The 15835-nt window shown below is 35.3% G+C and overlaps 1 protein-coding gene and 1 pseudogene across 2 annotated transcripts; one reads left to right on the top strand and one right to left on the bottom strand.

Moving 5' to 3' along the window:
• Nucleotides 1-1528: 1528 nt before the first annotated feature.
• On the top strand, nt 1529-6106 carry LOC143561807 (pyruvate decarboxylase 2-like; annotated as a pseudogene). The gene is made up of 6 exons (XR_013140380.1): nt 1529-2104; nt 2205-2368; nt 2665-3315; nt 3376-3493; nt 5602-5790; nt 5936-6106. The product of XR_013140380.1 is annotated as a pyruvate decarboxylase 2-like (transcript).
• A 6756-nt stretch (nt 6107-12862) lies between these two features.
• LOC143561813 (putative inactive purple acid phosphatase 24) lies at nt 12863-14138 on the bottom strand. The gene is made up of 7 exons (XM_077049787.1): nt 14112-14138; nt 13828-13919; nt 13676-13745; nt 13475-13597; nt 13306-13398; nt 13100-13229; nt 12863-12948 (listed from the first exon to the last, which is right to left on the bottom strand). The coding sequence occupies exons 1-7, from the start codon at nt 14136-14138 to the stop codon at nt 12863-12865; spliced, it is 621 nt and encodes a 206-aa protein (XP_076905902.1).
• Between the last annotated feature and the right edge of the window lie 1697 nt (nt 14139-15835).

Below are 15835 nucleotides of genomic sequence, written 5' to 3'. Positions count from 1 at the left end.
GAAACTTCAAATTGATGATTAATTGGACCAATTTCAAAGTTTAATTGGTCAATTAGTTCAACAATTTCAATTTCAATTGGTCAATTTTATCAACAGGTTATGACAGAGGAAGATGGTGTACGGTGGACGTAATCATTGGATGGTGGACATGATCGTTGGATGGTGACGGATTGCTAAACGGACATGTTGAAGGTGGACGAAATCGATGGGAGCAACGATTTGATGAATATTACAATATTGCCACCGCGTGTTATTTGAAATCGACGGGGATGCGAGTCGCGTACGTAATGTACGATTAGGGATTATTGTATTGGATCCTTATTTATATATATATAGTGTTGGTGTCATTTAAAAACTCCAAAAAAGTAAAGAACTGTTAGGAACTCTAAACAATCAAACATTTTTTTCATTTTTTTTATATACTAACATTATTAAGAGTAGTTTTATCATATTTTATATAAAAAATTTTGATTACATATATAAATCACAAGTTTACATATGTGTAAAATTTATGTATTAACAAATTTACATAGGTGTAAAATAAAACATAGATATGTATAAAAACTAATTTTCAAAACTGTAATTATAAACATAGGTATACAAAATGATGAAACTACACTCAAATAACATTTACATACAAAAATTTTTATAAAAAACGTTAGTTTTCAATTGTTCCTTCAAGTTCTTAAATAATTTAAGGGTTCTGTAATGATATTCATCCTATATATATATATATATATATATATATATATATATATAGAAAATGGTTAATATAAAAAGACATAGTTTTATAGGAAGAGTAGGAATAACATAAAATATAGAGTTAAGAAACTATTTAGCCTAAATCTTAGATCCTAGGAAACTATTTGGTATTTTAAAAACTATCAATCTCAACCACTAGATTATAGATCTAAGAACTTAGATTTATTCTTATTCTTATGAAAAGAAAATAGAATTAATTAATATCCTAACCCAATAATTCTTATTATACCTAACCCTATTAATTAAGTCTGTCTTTTTTGTCTTCACTAAATATATTTTACTATTAAAGGAAATTCTGAGCATGTTTAACATTATTAATAACATGTGAGAGGGAGATATCCAGCTAGGGTCTTTGGATTATCTCTCAACTTGATTCGTAAAATTCTCAAAATGAGTTTATTCTAAGTTATAAAACTATTTTTGTTTAATAAATTAACGAACTTAGCTTTAGACCAATGGTTATCGGCCATCACTAGCTAGTCTATTGAGGCGATTAAGGAGGTTTTCTTAAAGGGCTAATTACTTTTTGGAGTGATCAGGGGTTCGAGACCTCGGCGGGAAATGTTAATCAAAAGTATTTTTCAAAGACAAATATGTGTTTTATGCTAAAGAAAAAAAAGGCCATGTGTTGGTATCGAACGTGAGCGTGAAATGTTGTTTATGTGTGAAGCTTTGCAACTCCATTATTGAGTCCGATTTAGAACTCCAATATTGAATTTATTCTTTGCGTAGGATTCTTTTATAAGACACTATAAATAGTCTTCAATGCATCCTCAATTTCCCACACACTAAATTCAAAACAAAATATATCACAACTATGGACACCAAAATCAATGCTTCGGATGTTATTGCCACTTCCAATGGCCATGTTGGCTGCCCTCCCAAAACTGACACTACTTGTTGCGTATAGTCATCCACTGTACCCTTCAACTCAGGCGCCGAGGCCACACTCGGCCGCCACCTCGCTCGTCGCCTGGTGCATATTGGTATCTCTGACGTCTTTTTTGTACCAGGCGACTTTAACCTAACTTTGCTTGATCACCTCATTGCTGAGCCTGGCCTCAACCTCATTGGTTGTTGCAACGAGCTGAATGCAGGATACGCTGCCGACGGATACGCTAGGTCTCGTGGTGTTGGTGCATGCGTGGTGACCTTCACCGTTGGTGGACTTAGTGTACTCAACGCTATAGCCGGTGCCTATAGTGAGAATCTTCCTCTTATATGTATTGTGGGTGGACCAAATTCCAACGATTACGGCACTAATAGAATTCTTCATCATACGATTGGATTGCCGGATTTCAGCCAGGAGCTTCGTTGCTTTCAGACAGTCACTTGCTATCAGGTACAAATGTTCTAGGCCAACATGTGATAATGATTTAAATTATAAAAAGCTAAATTTTACTATTATCTTATCTGAGCTTAAGTTGTTATGTTTAACGTAGGCTGTGGTGAATAACTTGGATGACGCACATGAGCTAATCGACACTGCGATCTCAAGTGCTCTGAAAGAGAGTAAGCCTGTTTACATCAGCATAAGTTGTAACTTGCCAGCAATTCCCAATTCTACGTTTAGCCACGAACCAGTTCCATTTTCCTTAGCCCCCAAGTATGTTCAGAAAGCCTAGATTTGATTGATAAATTACTTGCGAAAATTGACACATAAATACACTTACCAGACTCATAATTATACTACCCATAGTATTCTAATCCTATTATAGCTTAAATCAATAGACAAATAAGCTAAATAATTCAACTATTTGAACTAAAGAATTAATTCAAACTCAAACTTATGTAATTTTCATATTCCTTTCACATGTGAACTTTTCCAAAATCTTTGTTCTTAACATTGTAGTAGTAGAGTTTTATACACTGTTTGAGCATGTATGGTTTTGAATGGTATAGGCTGAGTAATAAGATGGGTTTGGAAGCAGCTGTTGAGGCTGCAGCAGAGTTCTTGAACAAAGCAGTAAAGCCTGTATTGGTGGGTGGACCTAAACTACGTGTTTCACAGGCATGTGAGGCCTTCGTTGAATTGGCAGATGCTTCTGGCTATGCTTTAGCGGTAACACCAGCTGGAAAAGGGCTAGTTCCTGAGCACCATCCTCACTTCATTGGGACATATTGGGGAGCGGTGAGCACATCATTCTGTTCAGAAATTGTTGAATCAGCGGATGCTTACATCTTTGTTGGCCCTATATTCAATGATTACAGCTCTGTGGGTTACTCTCTCCTTCTTAGAAAAGAGAAAGCACTAATTGTTCACCCCCATCGGGTCATAGTCGGAAATGGACCCACTTTTGGTTGTATTCTCATGAAGGATTTCTTGCAAGCTCTAGCCAAAAGGCTTAAGAAAAACACGAACGCGTATGAAAACTACCATCGCATTTTTGTCCCAGGAGGGCATCCTCTAAAATCTAGTCCTAGGGAGCCGTTAAGGGTTAATGTTCTCTTTGAACATATACAGAAGATGGTGTTTAGTGATACAACTGTGATTGCTGAAACAAGAGATTCTTGGTTCAATTGCCAAAAACTAAAACTGCCACCAGGCTGCGGGTAAGGTGGTACCAACATTTTGAATCATTGTATTTTGAATACTGAAAATTGGTGTTGTAGGTATGAATTTCAGATGCAATATGGGTCTATTGGGTGGTCCGTTGGTGCTACTCTGGGCTATTCACAGGCTGCTCCAGATAAGAGAGTGATAGCCTGCATTGGCGATGGCAGCTTTCAAGTATTGTTGGTACATTATGTCAGTAGTTCAGTGTCTAGTGTCTGTAATCGAGTCGTTTGGATTTGTGTTTGTATGTAAGCGAAGTTAGCTCACAAGTTCGCTGATACAGGCGAACTTGTGAACTAAGCGAAGTTAGTGACAACTTCGCCTGAACATGCCGGGCGAAGTTGTCGTGTTATATATTGATTAGGTTACGGGTCGTGTTATACATTGAACATGCCAGGCGAGGTTTGATTTCGATGCAACCCTATCAGACTCTGAACGAATAGCAGCACTTGAACGGGTCGTGGCAGAGCAGTCAAGGATTAATCTTATCCAGACCCAGGCTATTCAACGCCTAGTTGCAGAGAATCAGATGCAGTCGTCCCTGCTGGTAGAACATGGAAAAATCATAGATGCTCTGAAGGAGTTCTTGGCATCTCAGGGGGAGACGAGCTGTAAAGGCGATGAGTTGAGGACTAAGAGGAGAAATAATCGAGACGATGATCCCAATGCATCGAAAGGTGCAGGTGGTGAGTTGCCAAGAACTGTACAAGCTCTTGGGACTTCCACAACTCAGGGGGAGTCGACAACTGCAGCTGGTGGTGATGATGTGGTGGTAGTAGAGGTTGAGGAGATGGATGATAACTTTATGTGTGATAATGATGTATTACCGAGTGATGAGATAGAGAAGATTGATGAACAGATTGTGATTGATGATGAGATAGAAGAGGGAGAGATAGTAGAAGAGAATGTAGAGCATGAGATTCTAGAAGTCGATAACGCAGATATGAGTAAAGAGATGGGAAATGATGAGACTGAATGGGAAGAGCAGCCTAGATGGAAAGAAGGCTATGCTCAGTGGTTCGTCAAAACGAAGAAACCAGCGGTCCCTACTATGTTTAAGAAGACTTACAACATTAGAGGCTATGCTGAAGCGAGAAAAGGGATTATTTGCTGGATATACGATGAGCAGTTGAGGCTCTTCGTGATTAAGAGATATGATGGTATTCAGTACTTCAAAAGAATGTTGAGATCGTTGAACACACTGCCAGAATGTGAAGTGAAAGACTTAGCCAGATTGGGATTGATAAATCGAAGTGATGATAATATGGCTAGAGTCATCGGGAAGATAGTATGGAAGGAGAGTATAAAGGAAAAGAAGTTTGAGCTGCTGAAACCACAGAAGGGTAAACTTATCAAAGATAAAGATAGAGGGTTGAGAGCAGATGGCAAGCCTTGGATGATTATGAAGTATAAACCGATCCGGTGTTTGAAAGAAGTGCCGATGAAACAAATGCCCAAGGATGTGCTCAAAGAGTTGAAGTGGTGGTATGTAGATTGTGAGACAGCTGAAGCAGTGATGGAAGACGAAGATGAACAAGAGCTGCTGAGAGTCTATGATCCGATGCATCTAGTGAACCTGTCTCGAGCTGATCTGCAGGTGCTGAATGAGAAGAAAATCTTTTATATTCCTGCTTGGAAAGACGAAGCGAGGAAATATTAAAGAGTTGTGTCGGTATGTGTACGAGAAGGAGTGAATGCTTAAAGATGAAGATTCAAGATTGTTGAAGATTACAAGACACGTGTTTGAAGATAAAGAGATGAAGCTAATGCCAAGGGGGAGTCTGTTGGTACATGATGTCAGTAGTTCAGTGTCTAGTGTCTGTAATCGAGTCGTTTGGATTTGTGTTTGTATGTAAGCGAAGTTAGCTCACAAGTTCGCTGATACAGGCGAACTTGTGAACTAAGCGAAGTTAGTGACAACTTCGCCTGAACATGCCAGGCGAAGTTGTCGTGTTATATATTGATTAGGTTACGGCTTAATCAATAACATGAGGAGGGATTCAATCAGTGTATTCAGTTTACGTGTAACGAGTCCAATATTAGTGATACATATCACGTGTTTAAGGTTGCAATATAACGAGTATTTGTTTATTGTAACGTGTGTCTAATCGTATCGTCTTCTACACTCGTAACGTCTTACGTAGGGATTCCGCACCTACGTAAAACGAGATATCTCGTGTAGATCCGGCTGGAAACCTACAAGTATATGCAACTTAAACCTACTCTCGTGATCATTTAAATTATTCTAAATGCAACTTTTCTTTAATTTGCTTCACTTTTAGGTTACTGCCCAAGATGTCTCCACAATGTTGCGATGCGGGCAGAAATCCATCATTTTCCTCATAAACAATGGCGGTTACACCATTGAAGTGGAAATTCATGACGGACCTTACAATGTGATCAAGAACTGGAACTACACTGGATTGGTTGATGCAATCCACAATGGCGAGGGCAAGTGTTGGACTACAAAGGTGAAACAATTTTTTGGACTCTCGGATTATATTTATATCTGACATGACAATTAGCTAAATACGAAACTTTAGCTAGAAGATAATGAACCTATTTATGGAACATGTTATCTGTCACCACGCTTAATCAACTTGTTATAATTTCAAGGTGTTTTGTGATGAAGATTTAACCGAAGCAATAGAGATTGCAATGGGAGCTAAGGAGGATTGCTTGTGCTTCATTGAAGTGATGACTCACAAGGATGATACGAGCAAAGAACTACTCCTATGGGGTTCAAGAGTTTCAGCTGTTAACAGTCGTCTTCCGAACCCTCAGTAAATCCTCGTCTTCTAAACCCTTAGTAAATCCGAGCTCGTCTTCTAAACCCACAGTGAATCCTGAGTTGTACTCCTATGATATTCTATCATTCAATCTCAAAACAGCGAACGTTTGTACTATTGTATTTTATTTATCATATTGTGGCTTTTATCTAACATGCTTAGTTATAAATATTCTCTGATTCTTTAAAGTATTAATAAATGGTAATTAAGAAAGAAAAACGGGTTGACGTTATACATATTTGAAAATGTATATGACAAAAAAGGGAAAGATGCTATGACATGTTCGAACGATTGGTTGTCAAAGATTATGGATCAAATCTCATATAACTATTTAAAAACCAAATGTATTAATTTAATGTTATGAACTTTGTACTAATATAAAATAGAAATTTTTTTAACAACCAATTTTTATTCTATATCTTTTTTCTCTTGTCAGACTTGAACCCTATTGTTTGTTAGATAATATCAACACATTTATTGCCACACCACAAGAGATGTGGCTTATATAAAATAGAACTGACTAAAACAATTTGCATTTCCCTCTTAAAGATACGGTTGTAAAATAACGAACTTGTAACTGGATATAAATAAACAAGGCAGACTATTAAATTAAATTATATAACAATTGCCATCGATGTCTACAATATAATCGCAAAGCTAGTTGGGAAAACAGACAAATTCAAACGGTACTGGTGAAGTTTGTTAGGGTAACTTACGGCAGCGAAACGTCGCGAGTTCTTTCCGTATTTGTTAAGTTTGATATACTTGCACTAAATCGTAAAAATAAATTAGTATAACAAAATCGGCCACAAAATGCCTCGAATTCGGTCGATATCGGTTAAGTTCATTACATTGCATTACAAATTGACGCGAATTCAGTCAGTATAAGTACTAAACCATAACAGTAGAATAGTATAACAAAATTAATGTGTTGGTATTGGTTAAGTTCGCTACAGCACATTGTTGCATCGAAGCGACTTGAATGCGGTCGACATCGGTGAAGTTCATTATGATGTGGACACTAAACCTTAAAATAAATTAGTAAATACCCAAAAATACTTAAAAAAGATTCCTATAAAAAAATATATATAATATAATTTTAAATGAAACAAAAAAATTGTTTACAGATAGAATTACAAATTTTATTCTTTAAACATAGTCGATTTACGGATCAGGTCCTTTAAAAAGTTTACTTTCAGGTGGTTTCCTTTACGTGACATGTTTATTTGATTTTTTTCTTTTTGCTAGACGCCCATCAAAAACCTCGTTAAGTCATGGCATGTGAGGACATTTTAGTCTTTTTACCACTACTTATTTATAATTGAAAAGTAAATTAAATATATTAAAGAAATACCCTTTTCTCTCTATCTCTATTCACGTCTTCTCTCTCTCTCTCTCTCTCTCTCTCTCTCCACAACCACCACTACCAACCCCCTCACTCTCTCTCAGTCGTGACCACCATCAAATCAACCCCCCTTTTCCGTCGTTGTCTACTTAGATTGAACTTTAAGGCACAACCTCTGTTTTCAATCGCCGCTCTAGCAAAAACCACAACAACCATATTTGATGGCCAGTAGATGGATTTGGTAGAACAACACCATGTGTAGTCTTCTCTATGGAACATTAATGAATCCATGTTTTATAACAACCATCACCATCTCCACAAACTGAAACTTTAACTAATAGCCGCCACCCACCATCTCAGCGTCTCTCTCTCTCTCTCTCTCTTTGTTTCTGACTCTCCAATTCCAAAATTAGTTTGAATAAATTCTGTTACGAATTTAGGGTCAAAAGAGGGGAAATGGAGGTCCATCTGGAAGGAAATTGAAAGGAGACGTGATATAAACCCTAAATTAGTGTGTAGATGTATGATTTGATGAATATGTGGGCTCTTCGGAAAATCAATGGTGGTTTGAGTTTTTCCCGTAGCTCGCCGGAAAAGGCGGTTTGTGGCTAGCAATGATGATGAATCTAACTAGAAAAGAAGAATATATAGAGTTTCTGGTGGTTGTGATATTGGTTCAGTGGTGGATTTTGGTGTGATAAAAGGGGGAATGAAGATTATACGATGAAGATGATGATAGGTCATTGTTTAGTTATTAAAATTGTTATTCATTAATAATAAAGAATGGAAATTACTCTTTTGCCCTCACATGTCTGGCATGTGCCACGACTTAAGGGGCTTTTTGAATGGTCGTTTAGTTAAATAACAACAAGCAAGACATATTGGCATATAAAGGACACCACATGAAAATAAACTTTTTAAAGGACATGATCCATATTTTGACTGTGTTTAAAGGACACAATTTGTAATTCTATCTTATTTACGTGGCACCAAAACATGCTACATGACCCATTGAAATTCTTGCGATGCTACGGACACAAGGTTTTAATCATACACACAAACTAGGTAACAAAATCCGTTCTACACTTGGGTCCACATCATTCCCCCCCTAGGTAGAAAAAATTCAACCTCGAATCAGTAGCACCCTCATCATCAAAAGTGTCCCGGAAATAAGGTAGTAAATGTTTCACATTAGAAACATCAGAACAACGAATGTGACTTGGCAGCTTTAGTCGATAAGCATTTGAGTTTATCTTCTCCACAATATCCACGGGCCCAATCTTCTTAGCTGACAATTTGTTATATTCCCCAACAGAAAAACAATATTTTTTCAAAACTGCCCAAACAAATTCACCTTCTTCAAAATCAACATGTCGTCGCTTTTGATCAGCAACCTGCTTGGCTGCTTGTACTTTGAATTGGCTCGAACCATGTTGTCATGCACATCTTTATGAATCTCATGTAGCTCTTCCACAAAATCTTTCACCTTCTTGAGGACAGTCACGAGTGAGGGTGTTGAGAATCCATGATATCACCACATCATTGCAACGCTGCCAAATTGCAAGATCTAGCTCGTTATCCGGCATAGTTAAAGTATTGTTACTGAAACCGAGCTTGTTTTTTATCAGAAAAAACAATCATCATTGCTCACTTCTATGCACCGAAGCCAGTACCATCGAAAAATTTCGAAACAACGATCATACCAGGATGATCTGAAGGATGAAGGTAAAGACGGTTCAAAGAATCGTTGGACATATTTGGAAGAACAAAACTGTTCGAGTTTGCCATTGAACACAACAGAACAAAACAAACCCACGAGAAGAAGCAAGTAAGAACAACTTATGCGACGTATAAGGTATACGGCTTATAAGTTACACGGATGAGATATACGTAGAGTTATACGCTTAAAAAGATATGCGGATAAGGGTTATATGGTGTGTAAGTTTATATGCTCAAAAACCTATGCGTCGTATAAGTGAGAAATGGACATTTTGCATGTTTTTTTAGTGAAAATGAAGATGAAATGATCTGACACTTTAGGAAAATTTCAAAACTAAGAATATGGTTGTTGTGAACTTTTGGCAAGATTTGAATGGTTAAATCTTCTAGAATGATCAACGAAAAATCAATTCACAAGAATGATCAAAGAAATGACCAAAAGATAAAAAACAAACAGCATACGAAGAGAGAAAACCGGCGAATCGAAAGAAACCGGTTGAAACGAAGAGCGAAAGAGAGAAAACCAGGGAATCAAGAGAAACTGGTTGAAACGAAGAGCATGAATAAGAACTCTACTCTGATACCATATAATCGTTGAAAAACGATGACACAGAAAGAAATTAAGAAAAGAAGCAGGGGAAAAAAACTTATTTCATTAGAATAAAAATTACAAGAATGAAAATTACAAGAGCAATAAGCAAGAAAACACTATATATAGCCTAACATATGCGGCGCATATGATATACGACGCATAAAATATGCATGGCATATGTTCACAGCTAATAAAAGGGACTAAATTATACTACCTAGTAAACCATATACACAAACATTTAGAGTCTGGATATAATGGAAAACTAATTTTGTGTAGAAATGATAAGAATAGATCATGACCCTTAAAAACTTTAATGTGCGGTTAGGATTGATGACATCTCATTAATCACAATTAGTGTGTTGACTAGTTAGATTTAAGGGTATTTTTGGAACCATGTGTTTTTTATAAAATGAAACCATCTTCATATCCCTTAAATGAATCAATTAATTCTAGTCAAACATTTAATTTATTTAAAAAAGTATGAAACGACTTTTACATTTATCTTTTTAATTTGGCTTTAACAATAGATAAAACAAATAATGATATTTTTTTGAATAATAGCATATACAAAAACAGAAAAAAGAAAAATAGGTAAAATAGTACATACGAAAACAACACATAATGATGTGCTTGAAGTAGTCAAATAATTATTAACTAAAAATAAGTTAATCTAGACACTAAGTAATAATTCTAGACTATTAAACTTAACTTAAACTATTAACCGGCAAGTGTATCGGTCGACTCTAGTACAGCTAAGTAAGTCCGGATTTCGAACCCACGAGACTCTATAAATTACGTATACTAGCTAATTAGACTCAACTACAAGACACGACTATTTATTTTATATTATTAAAGGGGGTTTTAGAATAATTCACTACAACAAAAAGGGTTTTTTAGTATGCACAAAAGCGTCCTAAAATGTTATTTTATATGACCTTTTATTTAATAGGACCAACAAGAAAAACGTTTCATGTAAAGAGGTCGTAATAAGTCTCGGAACAAAAAAAGCGTCCCGATATCCCAAATAAGATTATGAAACCAATTTTATAGTCGCATAAAATATTCATTTACAACCCAAAAAGCGTCCTAATAAAAACATATTATAACACTTTTACAATGTTTTAACATGTGTTTACCTGCCTTTAATCTTTTGATACACTAACAAGCGTCCTTAAAAATTAATTTATAAGACCCTTATAATGTAACTTTATAGATACTTTAGTACCAAGAAAAAAAATCCTGATATTCCAAATAAGATTATGAAACCAATTTTATGGTCGCATAATATATTCATTAACAACCCAAAAAGCGTCCCAATAAAAACATATTATGACACTTTTACAATTTTACGATACGCTTATGGACATCTAAATATTGAAAGAGATAAAACTTCATTATATTAAATAAGCTTGTTCATAACGAAAACACTAAACATAAATAAGTTATAACATTATCCTACATAAACACTTGTAACATTCAACAAAAAAAATTAAAAAGCAATAAAAGAAACAAGCACCATAAAATCCCAAGTCATCATGCGTCCTCAATCCTCACGGACTACCTACAAATAAATCATCCATGTATAAACATCAAGTTCCATGTTATTAAAATTATTCGTATCACAAGTTTAACAAATACATACCGAGATGAATGAACAAGGCCATGCGATGGATGCACCAATACAATCTTGAGTTGTGGAAAATAACCTATATGGTCTCACCAACTTTTCGTCGGTACTTGAACATTTAACTCACACCATTTTGGTCCAATCTCTGTACCACCAACTAGCTAATTTGGGTCCAGGCTCTTCACCCATCCTCTTGTTACAGGCTCCGTACGTAGGGTTTAGAATGCTTTTGAGGAAAACTTCATCTTCGACCTAGATTTTAGTTTTCAAAAAACAAGTATATATTAAACTCGAGTCATTATAGTGCAAAAATCATTTTACAAAAAAGAAGGTTTTACACTAGCAGGCTAACATTTTATAGAAAAAATCATCTGAAAAAAAAACATCAATGGACATTGTTGTTTTCTAGTGTAGCCCAATGTAACCGTTATTTATTAATCACAAACTTACAATCAATCTTTGGATGAGTCTACAAGCTAAAGATTTACCTCTATTTCGCAGCTTCTACATTACATACTAATCCTCTTTTTGACCATGTACTTTGTGCAAAATATAGTGGCGTACCTATTGTTTATAACATATTTCTGGTAAAGTACAAAAGATAACTTACAAAATGTGGAACACTAAAGATTATATAGAAAAATACCCGTAAACGTGGAGATCCACTGGTTACAATGGGGAAAGATGACGATGTAACACGTGGAACACTAGAATCATCCTTCGACCCTTTCATCTCGGACACCTGGGCTTCTAACTGCACAACGATACTAGTAAGTTCTTCACATTTAGACTTCAATTGGATGTTTGGACGACCATGGCCACTTGGAAAGTTAGCTAATATGTCGTCATAATCCGCTATCTGAGATAGTAAATTACCTAAAAACACTTAAAATTTTGTTAGTCACCTAAACCACTTTTTTTATGTAAAGCCACCTAATTCAGGAAAAAAATCCAAATATACAAATATCCGAACCTTGCAATCATATATGGCTTTATTGATGAAATGGGTACTACTTGTTTAGTGAATTGATCCCATTGTGATAAAAATCCATTTGCATATGAAAAATCTCCTATATGGAAAACTATATCATAGTTATCGAGGTCGTTGATTAATTGGTCCGTAGTAATAAGGGATCCCAGTTGATAACTTGCGTATTCGTTTGATCTATCACGTTCGGCCTAGATACATGATTTCGTAGAAGAATTAATATAAAGGATAACAAATTTTTAACATGATATTAGCGACTAGCGAGTACTACATTTCCCATATCTCCAAATATTATAACACGTTGTAGCGAGTCTTGTCCCGGGTATGGGGATGATTTGAATGAATATGTTTTACTCCAAACAGTTGATCCATTTTTCAGCATATGCCCTATTCTATATTCATATCTGAAAAAAAATTAATAAAATAAAATAAATAAATAATAATAATAAAAAAGAAATTGTAATCACAAAGGCCACACATGACTTATATGGTGTTAGGCCACAAATCCTTTAAGAAACTAGTATGGATAAAACCAGGATCGCGCCATCCAAAGTTACGAGCAGGGGCGCCTGTCGGGCAATTATAACACGTTACATAGGTTCATTTTAATATTTTACGCCACTTATGTTGTATCATTAAACAATTAGGGAAATTATCAAAATAGACACGTGTGATCATGTTTTTACACACGCTCATTCGAGTTAAAGATAGACACCATACCACACATGCTGTCACGTTTAAAGGTTAATGTTCCTGCAGGAGAAAGCTTTTTGTCGTGGTTCTTCCAACCCCATTCAACTAGTGGAGTGGCGTCATCGATATTGTAACAGCTGGTCCATGTTATCGTCATCTACACAATCACACAACATAACATATATTAACATATCATAAGTTAAAAAATCAAGGATGCTTGAAAAAAAATGTACCTCGTCCCAAGCCTTTCCATGAGCAAGCTGCGGGTATAAAGGAGCCTTAGGATTAGCAAATGATATCGGGTCCGAGACAGCTACCAATTTTGGCTGTAATATCATGAACAAAATCAGTCCCATAAACATTATAAATATTTATTTTAAATGTACAAATTAAAAAATTTACCTTTTCCAAACCACCCGTAAACAAGGCGAAGGCGAAATCAGCACGTTGGTGAATACTCTGAAAGCTCAGCATAACTTTTCCAGTGTTAATATAATCAGCAGTAGAGTGGTTTGCAAATTTGTACTGTTACAAAACATATTGCAGGTTAATACTCAATATTAATTATAAAACAATATACTATTATTATTATTATTATTATACCTTTATTGGGGTTGTGCATATGTATGGAGCTTCTGGCCAGTTACCAGACTCATAGTAACAATATGATGTACTGTAAAAAAAATTAATATTTTACAAAAAAGAAAACAATGAATACTATGCATATAGTTTAACAAGGATAAAAGATTTGTTACTTGAACTTTACTGGTGAAAAAACTCCAAACCAATCATCATTAGTTGGTTCAGGGTACTCAAAGTTCACATTGACCCATTCAGTATCCTCACCCTATCATCAGCATCATTCATATTATCATATCAAAAGTATATACATATAGGAAAACGGGTCAGCTATACACACACTGTCTGACAAATAATCCCACACCGTTTAAACGGTCGTTTGTATAGAGGTTGAAGTTTGAACAACCATTTTGACCTTGAGCATGGCTGTCCACGATACAATAACATGAATGTATTGTACCTTGAGCATGAACACTACCCAAATCATCGTAACAAAATCTATCTAATCTAATCTAAACCACAATTCGGATCCAATCAAATAATCTATTATACCACATATTGGATACAACATAACACCATCAGGTCTTGAAATTGTTCATAACAACACACTAGCGTGTAAAATGAGCGCTCCCTACCCTCCCCCTTGGCCGAGCCTGCACGTGTTATAATTGATCCAGCGGGTATGTAACCGGACTGGGCTGTTTCAGATTAGCCATGAAATATAGAACCTGAACCCGAACACTATTTCTAATATCGATTTGGTTTCGCGGGTTCGACACAACAGGTTCACGGGTTTCGCGGGTCTAACCCGTATGCTGCACACCTCTACTAAACCCTAGAAAGTGAAAGGTATGATCTGTACCAATTAAAACATGAAGATAACCTAAATTAAGCCCTAAATCAAGATTAAACCCAAAATCGAAACTCTATGTAGAACCATAAACGAAATTAACAATGAAACCCCTATCTTACCACAAACCAAAACTCGAAACACAATTGATTTTGTACATACCTTTTACTTAGGCGACGACAGTGATGTGGGTGAGCAAGTAGAATCTGTATCACAGCAAGGGTGAGGGTGAAATTGAGCTAGCTAGGGGCGGGACTTCTTTTTTGTTTGAGCAATTGAAAGGGACTCCAATTTTGTTTGAGCGGGATTTTTAGAATGAGAAGAGTAGGGTCAAGGGGATAATTGAAGTTTATTACTCTCCGTCCCATTTTAAGTGTCCTAATTTGATTTTTCAAGTCTTTCTTATTTAACTTTGACCGATAATATTTTTGTTTGTGTTATATAATACTTGATGTAAAATATATGAATGGATTGGGTTTTAAATGTATTTTACATTGATATAATTTTCATCAAGTATTATATAACACAAATAAAAATATTGTCGGTCAAAGTTAAACAAAAAAGACTTCAAAATTCAAATTAGGACACTTAAAATGGGACGGAGGGAGTATTTGTGTATTTCATGTGGAATTTCTTTTGATTCTTTTTCAAATATTATAAACTAACATTTGAATGCTATGTTATGTTATGTATTTTTATAATAATAAAATAATAAGGTTATGTATTATTTAGTTTTTTTTATCATAGTTTATATATAATAAAACAAACATGAATGCAAACGAGTTGAGTCTTTCGCGAGCTCTTTTGGATCAGCTCGTGAAAAAGTTCGTGCTCGGCTTTTATGTTATATATAAAACTGTAGTGAAAAAACTAAAGTTGTTTATAATATATAAAAACTAATTCCTGATAGTAAATAAGCCGAGCATATTAAGTTATGTAAAGATTAAAATTATAAGACCCAAGTGTCAAGTGTCATATTAAGTTATGTTATATTAAAACTCTAGCGAATAAGCGTCTTATAAAACAATGTTTTATGACTGCAATATCAAGTGCCCTATTACGGTGTATTGTAATAACACCACAATGATTAAGCGTCCTATAAAGGTTAAAGTTGTAAGACTCAAGTGTCAAGTGTCCTGTTAAGTTACGTTATAATAATACTCTAGCAAATAAGCGTCCTATAAAACAGATGTTTTATGACTCAAATATCAAATATCCTATTACGGTGTATTATAATAACACCACAATGAGTAAGCATCTTATAAATATTAAAGTTATAAGACCATAGTGTAAAATGTCCTATTAAGTTATGTTATTATATGACTTCGACTAGA

The sequence above is a fragment of the Bidens hawaiensis genome, unplaced genomic scaffold (genome assembly GCF_021521415.1).
Source record: "Bidens hawaiensis isolate Kalapana, Puna unplaced genomic scaffold, B.hawaiensis_p1.1 tig00020802_1, whole genome shotgun sequence".
NCBI classification, from domain to species: domain Eukaryota; kingdom Viridiplantae; phylum Streptophyta; class Magnoliopsida; order Asterales; family Asteraceae; genus Bidens; species Bidens hawaiensis.
This window is presented reverse-complemented; position numbering and strand designations above follow the sequence as displayed.